This window comes from Perissodus microlepis, chromosome 18, assembly GCF_051167445.1.
Source record: "Perissodus microlepis isolate ML-2025 ecotype Zambia chromosome 18, ASM5116744v1, whole genome shotgun sequence".
Classification (NCBI taxonomy): Eukaryota; Metazoa; Chordata; class Actinopteri; order Cichliformes; family Cichlidae; genus Perissodus; species Perissodus microlepis.
The window spans coordinates 23,197,414-23,213,592 of NC_140478.1; the positions used below are offsets into that span (position 1 = coordinate 23,197,414).

At 38.9% G+C, this 16,179-nt stretch overlaps 1 protein-coding gene across 3 annotated transcripts; it reads left to right on the plus strand.

Moving 5' to 3' along the window:
• The first annotated feature begins 22 nt into the window (after positions 1-22).
• Positions 23-14,140, plus strand: ranbp3b (RAN binding protein 3b). 3 transcript variants are annotated; one of them, XM_084912711.1, is made up of 17 exons: positions 24-116; positions 1,974-2,029; positions 2,351-2,387; positions 2,480-2,557; positions 2,671-2,742; positions 5,309-5,374; positions 6,228-6,320; positions 6,490-6,599; positions 8,102-8,221; positions 9,454-9,554; positions 9,664-9,739; positions 9,849-9,945; positions 10,442-10,566; positions 10,663-10,783; positions 11,394-11,536; positions 12,606-12,801; positions 12,920-14,140. In XM_084912711.1, the coding sequence occupies exons 1-17, from the start codon at positions 95-97 to the stop codon at positions 12,961-12,963; spliced, it is 1,557 nt and encodes a 518-aa protein (XP_084768837.1). In that variant the 5' UTR covers positions 24-94; the 3' UTR covers positions 12,964-14,140. The 3 variants fall into 3 exon arrangements, with proteins under 3 accessions (XP_084768838.1, XP_084768837.1, XP_084768836.1); XM_084912712.1 differs by lacking the exon at positions 6,228-6,320 and having other exon boundaries at positions 23-116; XM_084912710.1 differs by lacking the exon at positions 24-116 and having other exon boundaries at positions 133-2,029.
• The last annotated feature ends 2,039 nt before the right edge of the window (positions 14,141-16,179 follow it).

Here is a 16,179-nt window from a genome sequence, read left to right on the forward strand (position 1 = left end):
GGCTGCATTAGCAAACGGGTGTCTCTGAGCACATTGCTGCCTTGACTGGTGTTATCTGCGCGGTGGGTTGTGGGTGTGTGAGCGTCGAAGTAAAATGGCGGACTTGGCAAACGAAGGTGAGTAAGTGGCAGAATGAGAAAAACAATACAGCTACTGTGGCCATGTAAAGCGTGTCTGTTCGCGGTTTGTATGTTTGATAGCTGAAATCAAGCAACTGTGGCACACGTAAATGGCGACTTCAGGTGGATTAATAACGTCGCGGCGTTTATAAGGTTACAGCGTTAGCAAACAGGCTAACAATGCTAACGCTGGGCTTGGGGTAATACCTGGAATGTCTCGGAACGCCCTCCAGTTCTGCCTGTCAGTTAGCCGGTTTACCTCCTAACGCTAGCACCCGGCTATTTATAGTCGGTGTGTGTGTATTTGTTGCCATTTGTGGTGAGCTAAACGATCTAAGGTGATTATAAACACCAAACTTGGCTAAGCCACATTTGAAAAGCACAGCTTGTAACGAAGCTAAAGTGTAAGAAAAACAGTGATTGGAAACAGTGTCCGTGTTTATTTCATGTTGTTAGCTTTACGTTTTAGGTTTGCTTGACGTTCATTTAGGCGCGTAGAGGAAAAATGTCAGCCAGTCAGACAATGCTTCGGTTTAGCCTCTGCTTGTTTGCGCGTTTTCTTATTCCATCAAAATCAGATTGTCATCATGTTGGGCTTCTAATATGGGAGAATGAAGTGAGGACCGTAGTGACATTGTTTGTCAGGCGACATGACTCATGCTGGTTGGAGCGCATTAGCAGGCTAACTAGCCATCGAGCTAAACCTCCCTCGGCTTTAGGGAACAACCAGTGGCGCCGACTATTTACTGAAAAGGGTCAGATGGGTATATATGCTAACTGGTTAACATAAGCAAGGGACGCATTGGGGCTACTTGTATTTCAGATGTGAATAGAAGTGTTTCGTGCCGGAAATCTTATAATCATTGGACAAGTTAGCTGATTGTGAGACAGACAGCAGATACAAAGGTGGGGGTAAAATGTAGGTCACACAACATTTTCTTTAGTTTCACACAAAAATGATCAGCTTAAACCATGCGAGCGTGTGTCAAAGCGGTGATTGTCGCTTCAGGAAACAATCGTGGCTATGTGCTGCCGGCTTTTGGCTGATATCGCATGCATGTTTTGCGCAGCTACAGCGATGCTACACCTGTTCAGTGTGCAGGCCTGACCCAGACAGAGGAAAACCTTTGTCTGCTAACGTTATAGGATTACACATCTTACACCAGGGTACAGTGTGAACATAGAGTCGTTAAGTGGCTTGAGCTGACATCATGTTATCGCCTAGCCTGGCTTTAGTTATTCTTGTTATGTCATGATCATAGATTATGGAGGCAAGAAAATACCGGTGGAAAGCGTCATAATTTCTCATTTAGTTATTTATTTATTTAAAATTACACAGTCTCTGTCTAGTTTGCCTATTCTGCAATACGTGTATTTGGATATCTTACATTTGATCACGTTATTTAGTTTAAGTTTACCTAAAGTGAACAATCCACAATAATGTGATATAATTGTTCCAGGAACTTCTAATAGGATTGTATGGTTAAGTTTAGTGTACTCGGTTTGATGGCATGATTTCGCCTGGCTGGTTGACACAGATAGAAATCAGATTGTTGTTAAGCTGCATTTTTGCAGGTCATCTTTTTAGGTTTCTTACATTTAAATTAGTTGTGAACAGTTGTTTAACTCACTGGAATCTTTACCACAGCAATTTTTGAAAAGTTTGACTTTTTATTTTTAATCAGCTGTACAGTCTATAAAATAGAAGATGTCCAAATACACTTACAATGTTCAGGTACACAGAAGAAGTAAGCCACAGCATAGGGTCTTTTGAGCATGAAGAATCAGACAGACAGTACTGCTGCACACCTTAAGTTAGTGTTTAGATGACTAGCCTACATCTTTTCTTAACAGACAAGCCTGCCATAGCGCCCCCTGTGTTTGTTTTCCATAAAGATAAACCACAGAAGGTAAGTTTCTGTTTTGTTTTGCTTTTCTTTATCTATAAGGGCTAAAATTACCTTTTTAAGTTTGCAGATGTTATTTATGCCAACGTTTAGTCAAGCTGAGTTTCTGAAAAGCACACATCCCAGAAAAGTTCTTGGATTCAAATTTGTCACTGTTAGCAGCATTTCCTGCAAAATCAGTGCACATCTTTCTTGCTAGTTTGTTTCTAATTTAATTAAGTCATATTTTCATGAATTTAAGAAAGCTACCTAGGATTTATATGAGTAATGGTGCTCCTTTGGTATAAATAAAACCCCCCCCAAACGTTTTGCACTTCCTTGCAGAGATCTGCTGAGGGCTCAAGTGCAGAGGATGGAGAAGGTAAATGAAATATCCAAATTGGCCACTTTGTTTGTCCATGTTATCTTTCTGTTTAAACTGACATGCAGTCTTTATCATTTCACTTCATTCAGATTCAGATAAAGATGAGGGAAGCTATACTCCCCCTGTGAAAAGGGAAAGGACCTCATCATTCCCACCCCCACATTCTGGTAAGGGCACGTGATGACTAAGCAAAGCAGAGCGTTTACTTTATGTTGCTTCTTGCCTGTGGTGTACACATTGATTTGTATGCTGATTGCAGTGTCTGTCTGTTACATTGCAGTTCCTAAGAACAATGTATTCATGCCCTCAAGTTTCTGCCAGTCTCCGACTGGGAACTCTGACTCCGAGCCAGGTGAGCAATCTAGACCACTATTAGTTTTCCTTTCACAGCTTAAAGGGCCCCTGTGGTAAAAAATCTCAGTATTAAAAATCAAACACATCAACAATTTAAGGCAGTTGGCACAAGACGCTCACTAAAACTGGTAAATAGTAGCTTTTGCTGACTTAAAGATTTTAAGTCACAGATCATTTTGGTAATTCTAAAAGTGTCACAAACTCTTAACTCTCACTAAGTTGACTCTTAGTTCTTGTTGACTCTTATTTAGTTATTTTACTCTGATTTTGTCCATTAAGTTTTGACTGCTGTCCTTTCAGAGTCTTTACTGCATAAACATAAACTGAAAGCTAATTTTTATAAATGTAGTATTGGTATTTACTTTGCAACTTTTTGAATTATTCAAAAGATTTCTGCATCTTGTTTTTGTTTGGTTTAAATTTAAGTCTTTGTATTTAGTCTGGTTTGAGATTTCACTTCTCCTTGCTCATTTCTCATTTGGCTCTCACTGCTCCAAAGATCTGTCAGTTTGTGTCATGTGTTGCACAAAGACCGTTCAGTATACCAAGCAGGGAGAAGTCTTTTTCTATATCTTGTAATTCGCCGCCCTCTCAAAACCTTCAGTGATCCTGCCTCCATATAATATAGCTCTGAACTGCCAGATTCAACTGGAAAACAAATTTATGATGCTTGAATTTGAAAAAGGCAGAGTTAAGGTTAACATTAGTAAATACATAGGGTTTGTTATTATGATTTCCTAGTGTCATGTGACAGCAATTTTCCTAGTGCCACTGCTACAGAGGACTAGCTTATTGGGTATTAAAAGCTAGTTTATTTAGCGCCGTCTTAGGTGTCTATGGTGTCTTTCTATGAATACAGTATGACTTGGATAAAATAGCTGTTCCCACATTAGATCCTTCTTTGTAACTGAAGTATTTCTTTCTTTGCAAATTTATAAAATATAACCTGAAATTCTAAATAAGCTGCAGCTGGTAGGTTAGGGTAAGTTGGGCTTTAAACTTTAAAGGTTTCCGCTTCATGACCTTGCTTGTGCAAGCTCCTTGCCAGGGTTAGAGGTGTGTTTGTGTCAAACTAAAATTTGTCATTTTATTATGTTGTTTATGCCCTTTTGTTAAGTTAAAAATCCATCTAAATCCCCCCCCCCCCCCCCCCCCAAAAAAAAACCCCAATAAATTTAGTCATTTGCAGTTTATGTATCTGTTGTTCATTTGCACAGGAAATGTACAAGGCCAAAAAAGTAGTTATATTAGTTGACATAAATTAGGCTAATGGGAACAAAAACATATGCATATTTGTTAAATAAGAAATTAAATAGTAACTGTGAGGAGAGGAAGTTAGGGTGAAGCTGGATTAACAACATTGTTTATCAGTAGCATATCTCTAACACGAAGCTTGTAAATAATTATCTTGTGGTAACTTTGCTTTGAACTCAGCAGCACTCGTCTGTGTCTGGTTTTCCTGCCAAAGCATAATATTTATAGGAAGTCTGACCAGTAAATTTGTTGTATCACTTTAGATGTTAAATGATTTTGTTTAATTTGTGAAGCTCAGCTTAATCAGTCATTTGCCGAGTAGCCGTTCATACTTTAATTTGTTGAATCACTTTCATCAAGGTCATATTACACTGGTAAGACGAGTCAAAATGGGGGAAAATATCATTATGAAAAATACTGACTAGTTAATAGAGATATGAAATTATTATTGCAGAAGCACTTTAAGGGAGAATAAGGAAGTATGATTTTTATGGATTTTTTTTAATCCCATCTCTTGTCAAAGATAAAAGTGATAATGCTTTAATGGCTTGAGCTCAATTGAAAAGTGACGTAGAGGTTTAAATCACTAGTCAACAGATTTACAGAGAGGACTTCCACTTGAGCAAACAAACAGGCTGTAGTTAATAACTGCCTGAAGCATGTTACATAATGTGTGTATTTGAAAGTAAAAATAATGATGAACAGACCCAAAAAATGTTGTTAATAGGGACGCAGAACTACACTATGTGCTGGAAGTTTGGTTATTTTAGTTGCATTTAAAATGTTTATAGTGCTTTTATTGCTTGTGTGGTTTTTTTCTTCATTGTTTGCATGCATGTCCTGAGAGTTGCTGGTTAGTAAAAATGTTGAAAGATATTCACGTTCATTTATATTTAATTATGCAAATACTTCTTATAATTAGATTGAAAACATTTTTCTTTAGCATATGTGCAATCTAAGCTTCACACATTTATGCACACTGGAAGGGTCTCCTAAACGCTGAGGACAAACAGGATGTGGCTTTTCGCATGTGCTTTTGGGTTTCTGTTCTAGTGCTGATTACTTGATGGTATCCCAATAAAGCCACTGAGATGAAGAGACGGAGGTAGAAATAGATCAAAGGCCCTAGAGCCCGCCATGTTACTGAGATTCCAACACAAGTCTTAAGGCCGTTCAAGGGTTGCTGTGGTAACTGGCTCTGTGGTTACAAAATTTGCAAAGACAGAAGAGCATGCTCACATTAGGTTGTTGTGCAATACCTGAATATGTTTTTTTGAACTTTTGCTTCTTTTTATGGTTTGTTACACCAGAGGAGAAGCCCGTGGGGTTCCGTTTAAAACCACCGACTCTCATACATGGACAGGCACCAAGTTCAGGTAGATGTTTAAAATATTTTTGTGTTATTTTTACTATTTATACTATGGTTTTGTTATATACCTGACCACAAAAATCTGGCAAGTAGCTTTTGTAGTTGGTTCAGTTTTTCTGTTTATTTGCTGTATAATACAAAAGCTATTGCTGGATTTGCATGAAATGTTTTTGCATTAGGTGTTACTTGGTCCACACATGCAAAATATTTGGAAAAGGTTTTTACTGTTTTAGATGGAGCAAAATTGTATCATATCTTCACAACTACTTTATATTTGTTACTGAAATAAGAAAAACTGGCAGATATCATCAGATATCGTCATGAGGCTCAAAAAAACCCATCTAGATGTAAAACCCATTGTTGATCCAGACACTCAGTTCATGCACAGGGTGGAGGGAACTTTCATCCTTGGCAGATGTTTACTCAGACCGATCCTGTTCATTATGCATTATCATTTATTATTCAGGCTTTATCTGATGAGGACATTTAATCTTAATTATCAGCACTGACATTGGTACAGTCCTCATGAACAATTGATATGATTATACAAGTTACAACTATGTTTGAAAGCTGTCACAAAAAGTCAAGCATTTGAATGCAGGTTATGGTCTGGAATAACATCAGATTGTGCAAATATGCCCCCCCCCCCCCCCCCCCCACACACAAATGAAGGGATCCCAAATGACTACTAATGTCATATTGACCTACCCCTTACTTGTACTCTACTCCCAGGCAAAGCTTTGAATATTTGCAGATTATTTTCAGTAAATCCAAAAAATTCTTTCTGAGCAGCCCACACATCAACATGTAAAAGATATAACTGTGTGTACAAAGCATGAGAAAAACTGCCTCGGTTGCAGGTGTCCCTAGTCAGAAACCCAAGGAGCAGCAACGCAGTGTCCTCCGCCCTGCAGTTCTCCAGGCACCGCCCTCTAAATCACATTTAGAGTCCAGTGAGTAAAGCTCAGAGTCTTACACTCATTAGTTAATCACATGTAATTTAAGATATAATTGCAATCGTTGTTCTCACTGTGCACTGTTTTGCTCATGAGGTGTGTCGCTTCAAATGCTATCAGGATAGGTGAAAAGTTGGAGTAATTTCCCCTTTTTTTCTGTCTGTAGATTCCAGTTGTGGAACCAATGGTGTGAAAAAGTCCTCAGATGGCACACCTGTGACCCAGTCCCTCTTCCTGAACAACACAGAGCACTCAGCCACGCTGACTAAGACACCGGTGAGAAGTAGCGAAACCTAAACAATTTATAATTAGGAGACAAAAATCAAACATGACTGCATTTCCTGCAGTTTTTGTTTGTTGAGTTTTTTTATTACAGTTTTTGCTTGTGTGTTTTATTTGTCCTGTTGACATATTTGTCTTTTTACTGTGTTAATAGATACAAGTCATAGAATGAAAAGCTCCAGCATAGAAAATTCATGTTTTTTTTTTTAAATGTTTTTTGTTTACATTTGATTAAATAATATAAACATATTTATTAAACTGTTACTACAAACATGTTACTACATTGCAACACTTGCTTTTTTGTCATTACCTCAGGTCTCCATCGTTACAGGGTTTTTTTTGTTTGTTTGTTTCTTTAATGAATCTTTCAGCCACAGCTGAAAAAGGCAAACATAATTTGACTAACAAAGAGAAACCACACAGGTTGCACGAGTTTGCTCCTCGTAGTGTTCAGAACAGCAGTCCAGCCAGTTTCAGTCATTTGTTTAGGCCAAATAAGAATTTGTGCTGTGACTGTTTTTAATAAATTAATTATGATTAGGCTTCGGTTTCAGCACCCAATAAAGTCCAAATGACTTCAAAGTGATGACTCATTCACATGCGTATCATTTGTACAAGTAAAGCAAACATTTTGGCTTCATTATTTCTTAAGTCACAAGTATGTTAGAAATTCTGATAATTGAAGAAATAATGAAGCACAGATGTTGCTTGGACACATTTCTTCAAACAGCATGAAAATGAACGAGACCGCCTTGGAGTCATTTGGCCGCACATATATGTGCTTCAGCAGGGTTAGCATAGTTGTATTCAGTTTCCCACAATACTGGATATTACAACCGTTGATACTTTGTAAGGATGAATAAAGGAAATTGTAAGTTTTTATCCTGTGCATAGACCCCAAATCCACTGTCGTTGTCTGCAGCTGGCCCTTCACTAGCTCTTCAGAGTGTCATTACTAGCCACTGTCTAAAGCTATGCAGCTGGATTTGCAGTGAGACCAGAGACTCGGGCAGCTTGCTGATTCTTATTCTTGATTCTTTATGATGGGAACTTCACACTACATTGCATGAATTAACTAGTAACTAAATGATGCTTTCTGCAATCAGTTTCATCCAGAAATATTAACTATATTGCTGTGCACTAATAGGCTTGCTAAGTAAATGGATTTGCATTAGGAAAATTAGGCACGTCTTGCTGCTGTATGCCACTTTTCTAGTATTTTGGCTACATACTTGACAATGACCCAGACTGCTAAAAGTGCAATGTCACTTTTTTCTAAGTGAGACTGGGTCCCGTTTGTTTTTATGCAACGCACAGTCAACTGCAAACACAGTTACGGTGCAAGTTGCAGTCAGTATGGTTTGTGGAAGATATTAATGAAACTTGCTGCATGCAAGGGAAGTTCTTGTTGGTAAAAGATCCTTCAAATCTGATAAAGGCTCAGTGAACACTAGTTATATTAGTTGACCCTGCTGCTCTGTTTCTTCCTGTTTCAGAAACATGAAAATGAGGAAGATGGCTCGAGTGGTAACAAGGATGGAGAAAGAAAAGAGAAGAAAGAGTCAAATGTAGCAATATCATTTGTGTTTGGTCAGAATATCAAAGACAGAGCAAAGGTGAGTGAGTCACTGGTTGGTTGGTTGCTGCTAATAGCTAACATATGGTAATGTTAGTCTAACTGGTGACACAGTGCAAATGCAACTAAGTTTCTTACCAAAGTGCAATCAAGAAGCCTACCATCATCAGGATGTTCAGAGGGGAATAGATTAATGTGGGCAATGACCCAGGGGGGGGCACACAGGAGCTTCCAAGGAAGAGATGCCGTAATTCTTGGAACCCTTCTTTGTTTGTTTTGGTTTTGAAATTCTGTTGGGAAACTTCTGTGGAAAATTGTTTAGGTGAGCACATTATCTCACTGATAACTTTTACTCACTTCTAATATGAAGTAAATTAAAATAAGTGAAGAGTCCCACCTGCGAAGATCAGGATTACTAATCTTGCTTTGATAAGAAACTTTATGTTTGCAATGCATGTAGTAACCAGTTATCTTGTAGTTTCGCTGTGCTTGTGAAAAGAGAGATTTAACTTCAAAATAACTGGGGGTTAAACCTACTGATCCTATTTTCTGGGTATGCACTCTGTCGGCTGATTGGTCGCTCGGTCTGTACACCGACCTCATGAGATCAAATCAAATAGTGGGGAAGGTGCTTGACTCCAGCTAGTTGGTTCAGTGAACATCTGACTCAAACAGGCTCTCCCTCACACAGACCTATTTTACAAAGTCATATACAAACCTGAGCATTATGGCTAGTTTTGGTAATTCCCGTTTCAGTGCAGCTAGCCAACAGTGAAGAACCACTTTCTGCCTATGAGACAGAGTGGACAAGATATTCTAGTTTTTGTTTTTAACATAAAACTCATTGCTGCAGTCAGGGGCACGATAAAAGTGAGCCTTAGACTGCTTTTTAGCTGTCACAAGTTAGCTAGTATATGCTAATAACCAACCCACCTAATGACATCACATTCTTCACACAAGATGGCACTTTTTTTAAGAGTAAGGTTTCCTGGAGTAAATGAGCCTTAATACATGTAAGTGGACATATTTATTGTGAAACTTTAAAGTGGACATGAAAGAAGTGCTTATTTATTGCTTGGACCAACATGATGCTTGGATTACATCATATTGGGTTGGTTAAGATTTGTCTGTAGAGATTTCTTAATCTACTTTCTGTCGTAAGATTTCCTTCCTGTGTATTTCTCCTCTCTCTCTCTCTCTCTCTCTCTCTCTCTCTCTCTCTCTCTCTCTCTCTCTCTCTCTCTCTCTCTCTCTCTCTCTCTCTCTCTCTAGTTGGAGGAAAACAATAAAGAAGACAACTCAAAGGACGGCGTGCCGCTGGACTCTCAATCAGAGGGCACAAATTATTTCTTGCAGTACATCTCTACCACAAGGTAATTAAAAATGTGTTCTACTTCTACATTTTTAAAATAGTATTTCTGCAAAATTCAGTATTAACTTTGATCAACGTGTTGATGCACACTTGCATTTCTGCCTTTTCAGTTCAAAAAATGCCACAAACAGTGCAGACAGTGGAGCAAAATTTGTTTTCGGGCAGAATATGTCTGAACGAGTTCTGGTGAGTTAATAGGGTGAATTCAGTAGTCTGTTTACCTTCTGCAATACTGCAGAATTCCTAATGACTACAATTGAACGAGCTGCAATGATCAACTCTGTTGTGTTTTCAGAGTCCACCAAAGGGTGACTCTTCAAATGAGGAAAATAAAGACGTGTCAGCTGCCCCTGCTTCAGAGCCCTCATCGCAGGAAGCCACCCCAGAGAAAGGTAAAAAACCCATCCCTCCTATTATTTACAAAAATGGTTGCTATTTGGATTGATTACTAGTAGGTGTAAGCACAAAACTTTACTCCACTCAAGACAAAAACAAGACCTGTGGGCTTATGACTGTATATTCGTTTTATATTGTCTTAAACTTAAAATCCACCTAAAAAGAAAAAAAGCTTGATTTATGTCATGGAAGCAAGGTTTTAAAGTGTCCAGGGTTCGTGTCTTAACATACAAAAGGGGAATACTGAGTGAGAGAATATTTCACTTTGTTCGGTGACTTAGAAAAATAATTTACCATTTCATAGCTACTCAGTGCCCAGGCAATCATTAATGTGGGCGCAGAGCTCAAGTGCCTCTGCTCTGGAAATGATGCAGAGAACATTATCAAGCTTCTCTGTTCGGGGATGGAAGACAGGCTCCTTGATTACCCTGCAGTAGCACTGTTTCTGTGTTGCTAAAGGATCAGTTATATGTTTGTGTTTTATTTCACCAGTGAACAACGTGTCAGAGTCTTTGGAGGAGTCTGCAGCAGCATACACCAAAGCCACAGCCAAGAAGTGCATCTTAGAGAAAGTCGATGTGAAAACTGGAGAGGAATCAGAAAGCAATGTTTTACAGGTAAAAGACAAGGCGGGGTATTTCGCTTGAAGACATGCAGCGAATAACATGGTGAGAATGTTTTATAATCTTCTTTTTTCCCCTCTTTTACTTCAGATGCAGTGCAAGTTGTATGTTTTTGAGAAGACTGCTCAGTCGTGGATAGAGAGAGGTCGGGGTTTGCTGAGGCTCAATGACATGGCATCGACAGACGACGGCACGCTACAGTCCCGTCTAGGTAAAAGCACCTTCAAAAAGCCGCTGGAGAGAGGGAAAAAAACCCTTCCTGTTATGAATGTGCACGGTTTGTTTTTACAATTCAGTCACCCAAATAGCTTTAGCGGAAGAAAGCATCTGTGATTGTTTTTACTGTTATTCTACCGGGACAGGTAGGGGCGACTATTATCTCAGTAAACCAAAACATACCTTTTGTTTTGATTACACGTGTTATGACAAAACCCAACAGTGAACACAAGAGGGAGTCTGTTCCTACTACATGGCTCTGTTGACTGGCCACCGCAGTGGTAATGTTTATATATGGTGGTTTCATTCAGACAAATCAAAATCTAAGTGGACAAGCACTCTGAAGTTTTGTTTTTAATGAATATTCAACAGTTTCAGAAGTTTCCTTTCACTGTATCCTGGTTAATATTTGACTAAACTGTGAAATCCTGGTACAAATCACATTCTCAGTGACAGAACAGAGCAGTTTCTAGGACTATAGCTGTGTATTTACTGCAAATACTAGTTGTGCCTGTTTAGTGAAGAGATTTTACAGTCAGTGGGCTGAAGAAATGGTAAACACGTGCATATTTGCATCTGTATGTCACTGCTGTCGTGTGTTGCAGTAATGAGGACCCAGGGCAGCCTCCGGTTGATCCTCAACACTAAACTTTGGCCCCAGATGCAAGTGGACAAGGCCAGCGAGAAGAGTGTACGAATCACTGCCATGGACACGGAGGACCAGGGTGTCAAGGTCTTCCTAATATCGGTATGTGTTACTAAACGTTTAACATTTGAACATTTAATTTTTCCAAAGGGTGTTAGCTTTTAAGTGTTTTCCCCCCTCTCTGTGTATACATCAAAAGTAAGAAAAACACAGAAAATTGTGATTTCTTTTTTTTGTACAAGCATTGAACTGGTGAAACATATTCTGCCTCAGTTTCACGCTGTCCCTTCCACTGTTAATGTGTCTTTATCATCTGTCTCATTCTGTTTTTGTGTATTTTTCCTCTTTAGTAAAGGGTGAATACATTTCCATGCTATTAATTTGATCAGCTCAGTATTGTCCTGTGATATTAAAACATTCAGTGCCTACAGTTGGTACAAGAATACTGCTTTCAAACATATTATTTTGAGGTAGTTAAAAACTGTTCTTAATAAAATGCATTACTTCCTCCCCCAGATGTTTAACATTCCAGCCGTTCTGTGGGTTTTGGAAAGCATTTAATCTGAAACATCTGCGTATCGAAGTGGCAATTTTATAATTCATATAACACATTTCATTAAATGTAAACTCAGTGTGCATAACCCAAAAATGAAAAACATAAAAACAAATGTAGGCTTACTTAAGTCAAAGCAATAAAAAACTAACTTTACAAGAAAGTTTAAAAAAAGAGGTTTTAAGCTTGTTTTGTAAAGTGTAAACAGTTGTAAATGACCTCAAGTCAGCAGGCAGCTTGTTCCAAGGTTCAGTTTCCACAGTAACTGAAGCACCCTCAGCACACTTGGATCTAATTCTGAGAATAGTTAAAAGATCTAATTAGGTTATAGATACTGAGAAAGTCAGAGATGAACTGGGAGGGCAAACTACTGAGAGCTTTATAAGCTTGTAGAAGGACAGGTAATTCTGTGTTGAACTGGGAGCCAGTGAAGTGACTTCAGTAGCTGGGTAATATGTTGAAATCTGTAAGGACTCTGGCTGCTGCATTCTCAACAAGATGAAGTCATCCTACTGATAATTTGGAAAATCCTGCAAATGGAGCGTTACAGCGTACCAATGCAATGTGCATGTGTCATGTCCATGTGGCTGAATTTTGTTTACACTTTTGCATATTTAGGGTAGCTCTAAAGACATAGGTCAGCTGGCTGCAGCATTACATCACCGTATCCTGGCCCTGAAGAGCAGGGTGGAACAGGAGTCCGAGACCCCGGCAACAACCATCCCCGATGCCGAGGTACCGCAGTCCAACGAGGATGACAGCGACGAGGAGGACAATGCCTCTGCCTCCGCTTCAGCCTCTACTCCTGCTACAAGTCAGTGATTTTTATTTCTTATTTTGATTTTATAGTTTTTACTGCAGCAGCTCTTGTTTGTTTTTCAGTGATTCAACTAAAATACCTTTGCTGACATGTTGCGACTCTGCTCCTGCAGGTAATTCAGAGGGAGGAGAGAGCCAGGCAGCTGGAAGCACATAGCGTCACTCTTGGAAAGCCTGCTGAGATGCCGCTGTAGAAGCATTTTGCTGCAGGCATCTCCATGGACACCCCATGACCAACGTGGGTCCTCCAGACCAGTACTTTTGGATATTAGAAGTCTAGCTCCAGGAAATAACCCCCTGTGCCGGAGTGTCTCACCCAACTCGTGCAGTTCATCTTCTCTGCGTTCAGCGTAATATCTGGAGTCGTTTCTTCCCGCCCTCCCTCTCCTGTTTTTGTGTTTAATTTTTGTTCTCGAGTATTTTTTTTTTTCTTCCTCTCCCCGATAGCAAAAATAAAGACTTCAAAGCTTTGGTTTGGGACTTCTCTGCTCATCATATTGATGAGTGTAAGGGTGTTTTCCTCTACATTTTAAAGTATGGCACATGTTAAGACTGCAGTTTCTACTTTGGGACCTTTATACTCACTCTACAGCCGTACCTCTGGACACCACACATCCAGAGGAGCTTAATTCACATTGTATTTGACTCGTCATCCAGTCGTTTGTTGTTTTTTCTTTTTTTCTTACATCTCTCTTACATCAAGTCCAGCCTTCCTCTTGCCCCCCTCATCCTGACCAGTCTGTGCGTTAAGTTTTGGCAAATGTAATTTATTTTGGGCTGTCATTTTCATGAGGCATCTCAACACATATGTGCTGTTTGTAATGGCTAGCCAAGACCACTCGAGTTGTCATTAATAGCAGTTTCTTATATTTCCTATTGACCTATATTATAGCGAATAAAAGACTGAAACAGTGCAGTTTCCGCTAATGTGAGTTAATGATTTGGGGACAAAAGGGCAGTTCACCACAATGTTTCGTCTAGATTTCTACGATGTGTTAGTCATTCAGCGTCTGGTTTTTACTTTTTTCCAAAATTAGAAAAAACATGAACTCACCCGTCTACATTCTGCATGTAACTGTTACTTTTCTCCTTTTCCAGCATCCCAGGGGTTTATCGTGTTGATTCATATTTTTATGTTGAAGATTTTTTTTTTTTTATCCATTTACATTTGGAAAAAAGGTTTTGAATGAAAGAATTCATGTGTGGAAAATTTGAGTGACAACTGTAATACCCTTTGAATGTCATGTACATTTGAATATATCATCATTTAGTAGCGCACCATGTTTTCTCATCTCCAGCTGCCCCCTTTACAAAATAAACCATTTTGGACTGACCGCTATTATTCCCTCTGAAACTGGGTTTTCTGCACTAGCAAGAGGGGTATCAGTATAGTATATGTAATACTTAGACATTGTCTCTAGTGATAAGTAGTACCTGTAAGCAACAGTACAATAATGAATAACTCTCTAAAGAGGGAACAAATTTTACCCTTGGACATAATTGAATACGTGGAATGAGAACAGCCTATCTGTTTTGTATTCATGTGCTGGATCTGGCCTGCAGGTTGATGAATGCTGTGCTGACTGCACTGAGCAGGAATCAGACTAAATCTTGTTTATATACAGTATTCATCAGGCACAAGGTCATGAATATTTGATGCATGTACCTATCATAACAGCCCAGCCTAATCGTATACATCCAAACTAGAAACATAACTGCCACCGCTCGCAAATTCTTAGCCTTATCTGCCTTTCTGTGGTGACTCGGCAGGAAAGCATTTTTTGCAGCGTCTCCCGTAAATGATTGCAGTTGTGTGGTGAAAGTCAAAGCTAAACACTCCGAACTTAGATGCTGGGCTAGTGTAACAAGTCAAGCACTACTAACTTTTTGGAGTTTTACTTGAGGCCTTGACGTGCGCTGCAGATTCTCTTTAATTCTCATCAAATGTGATTCATCTTCATCCTTTTCTTTTAAAAATCTAAATACTGGTAACAACCAAGGGCACGCATCTTTATTGTGATGGTGTTTGTTTGAAAGATTGTTGACTTTGTGAACATGTCTTTAAAAGCAGGGTCGTCGTCAGCACAAAGGATCTTCGCCTCATTGAATTCCCAAACATTAAACTTCACACATAAACCATTTGGGTTTCACCTGAAAGACTGGGCCGCAAACAATAGAAATCTTCTTAACATTTTCTCAAAGTACTTTAAAGTAGTGGGGAAGGAGGTGAGATAAGATAAGCATCAGAGAGGAAAATGAATTGCACAACATGCATACCCCAGTTCTAAAATCAGAAGAAAGCCACCAAAGGTGAATTAAATGGAGACACACTTGAATAGTTTTTTCACCTGGCTTTTGTCAGTAGTGAGGTCAAACTATGTAATGACTAAGCTATAACCGCAATGCGTTTTAAAGTTAGTTATACGAACAAAGCAGTTAGTCAGGTTGCGATTCAGCTTGTTAGGTCAGAATAGAGAGATTGGGACATGGTCTCGACTTAAATGGAGCTTAAAACTGGGACTGTACTTATCAGGGTTTTCCACTAACACTCAGCTACTGTGACTAAAAGGGTTTTTCTCCCAGAACTTCTTGGCGATTGGTATCTATGCCAAGGTTTAAACTTACCATAACACCATCAAACTGATACATGAAAAAATGGAGGAACTAATGAAACAATGTGAAGCATAAATTTATTACTAGCATAATTACGACAAGGTTAGAACAGTTTTTCAAGGCAATTCTAAAGAAAGACAGAAAGTCTTATTTCCTGTTGTCTGTTTTTGCAGAAATAAAATATTTCCTTAAATGCATACCTTGTGGATAGTTTGTTTTAGCCCTGCATCTGTTCTTCATAGAAAACTTGCTGGTCCTGCACAGATTTGGACCACATTTATGTTCCAGCTGATCAAATGGATCACAAGCACTTTTTAAGGCTGAAGAAATATAAGACCACAGTTTTCTACTAGAGTTGGCAAGCCACAGACATTCAAGAAGAAATTTAGAGCATACTAAAACATAGGTGAAACATAAATGTGCTAACGTGGTTTCCACTACTGAGTCTGTCCTCTTATCTTTTGTAGTCACACTGGAGCTCTAGCTAGACTTTTCATTAGGAATCTCATCCTAGTTTCCATGTGTTATCTTGGGGATGTCTCCCAAATATAGTCACGAATTCTGCTTTGCAGTAAAAAAAAATTGAGCTCCAGTTCTTCATTTATCTTCACATATAATGAATAATGAAACTTGAGCATGTGGATCCAAAGCACTGGGTTTAAATGTATTTTGTAATGCTTTGTAATGCTGTTAGATTGGCATTAAATTAAGATTTATTTTTTCCTATCATAGGATGATGAGAAAAATCCTCTTCTCTGCA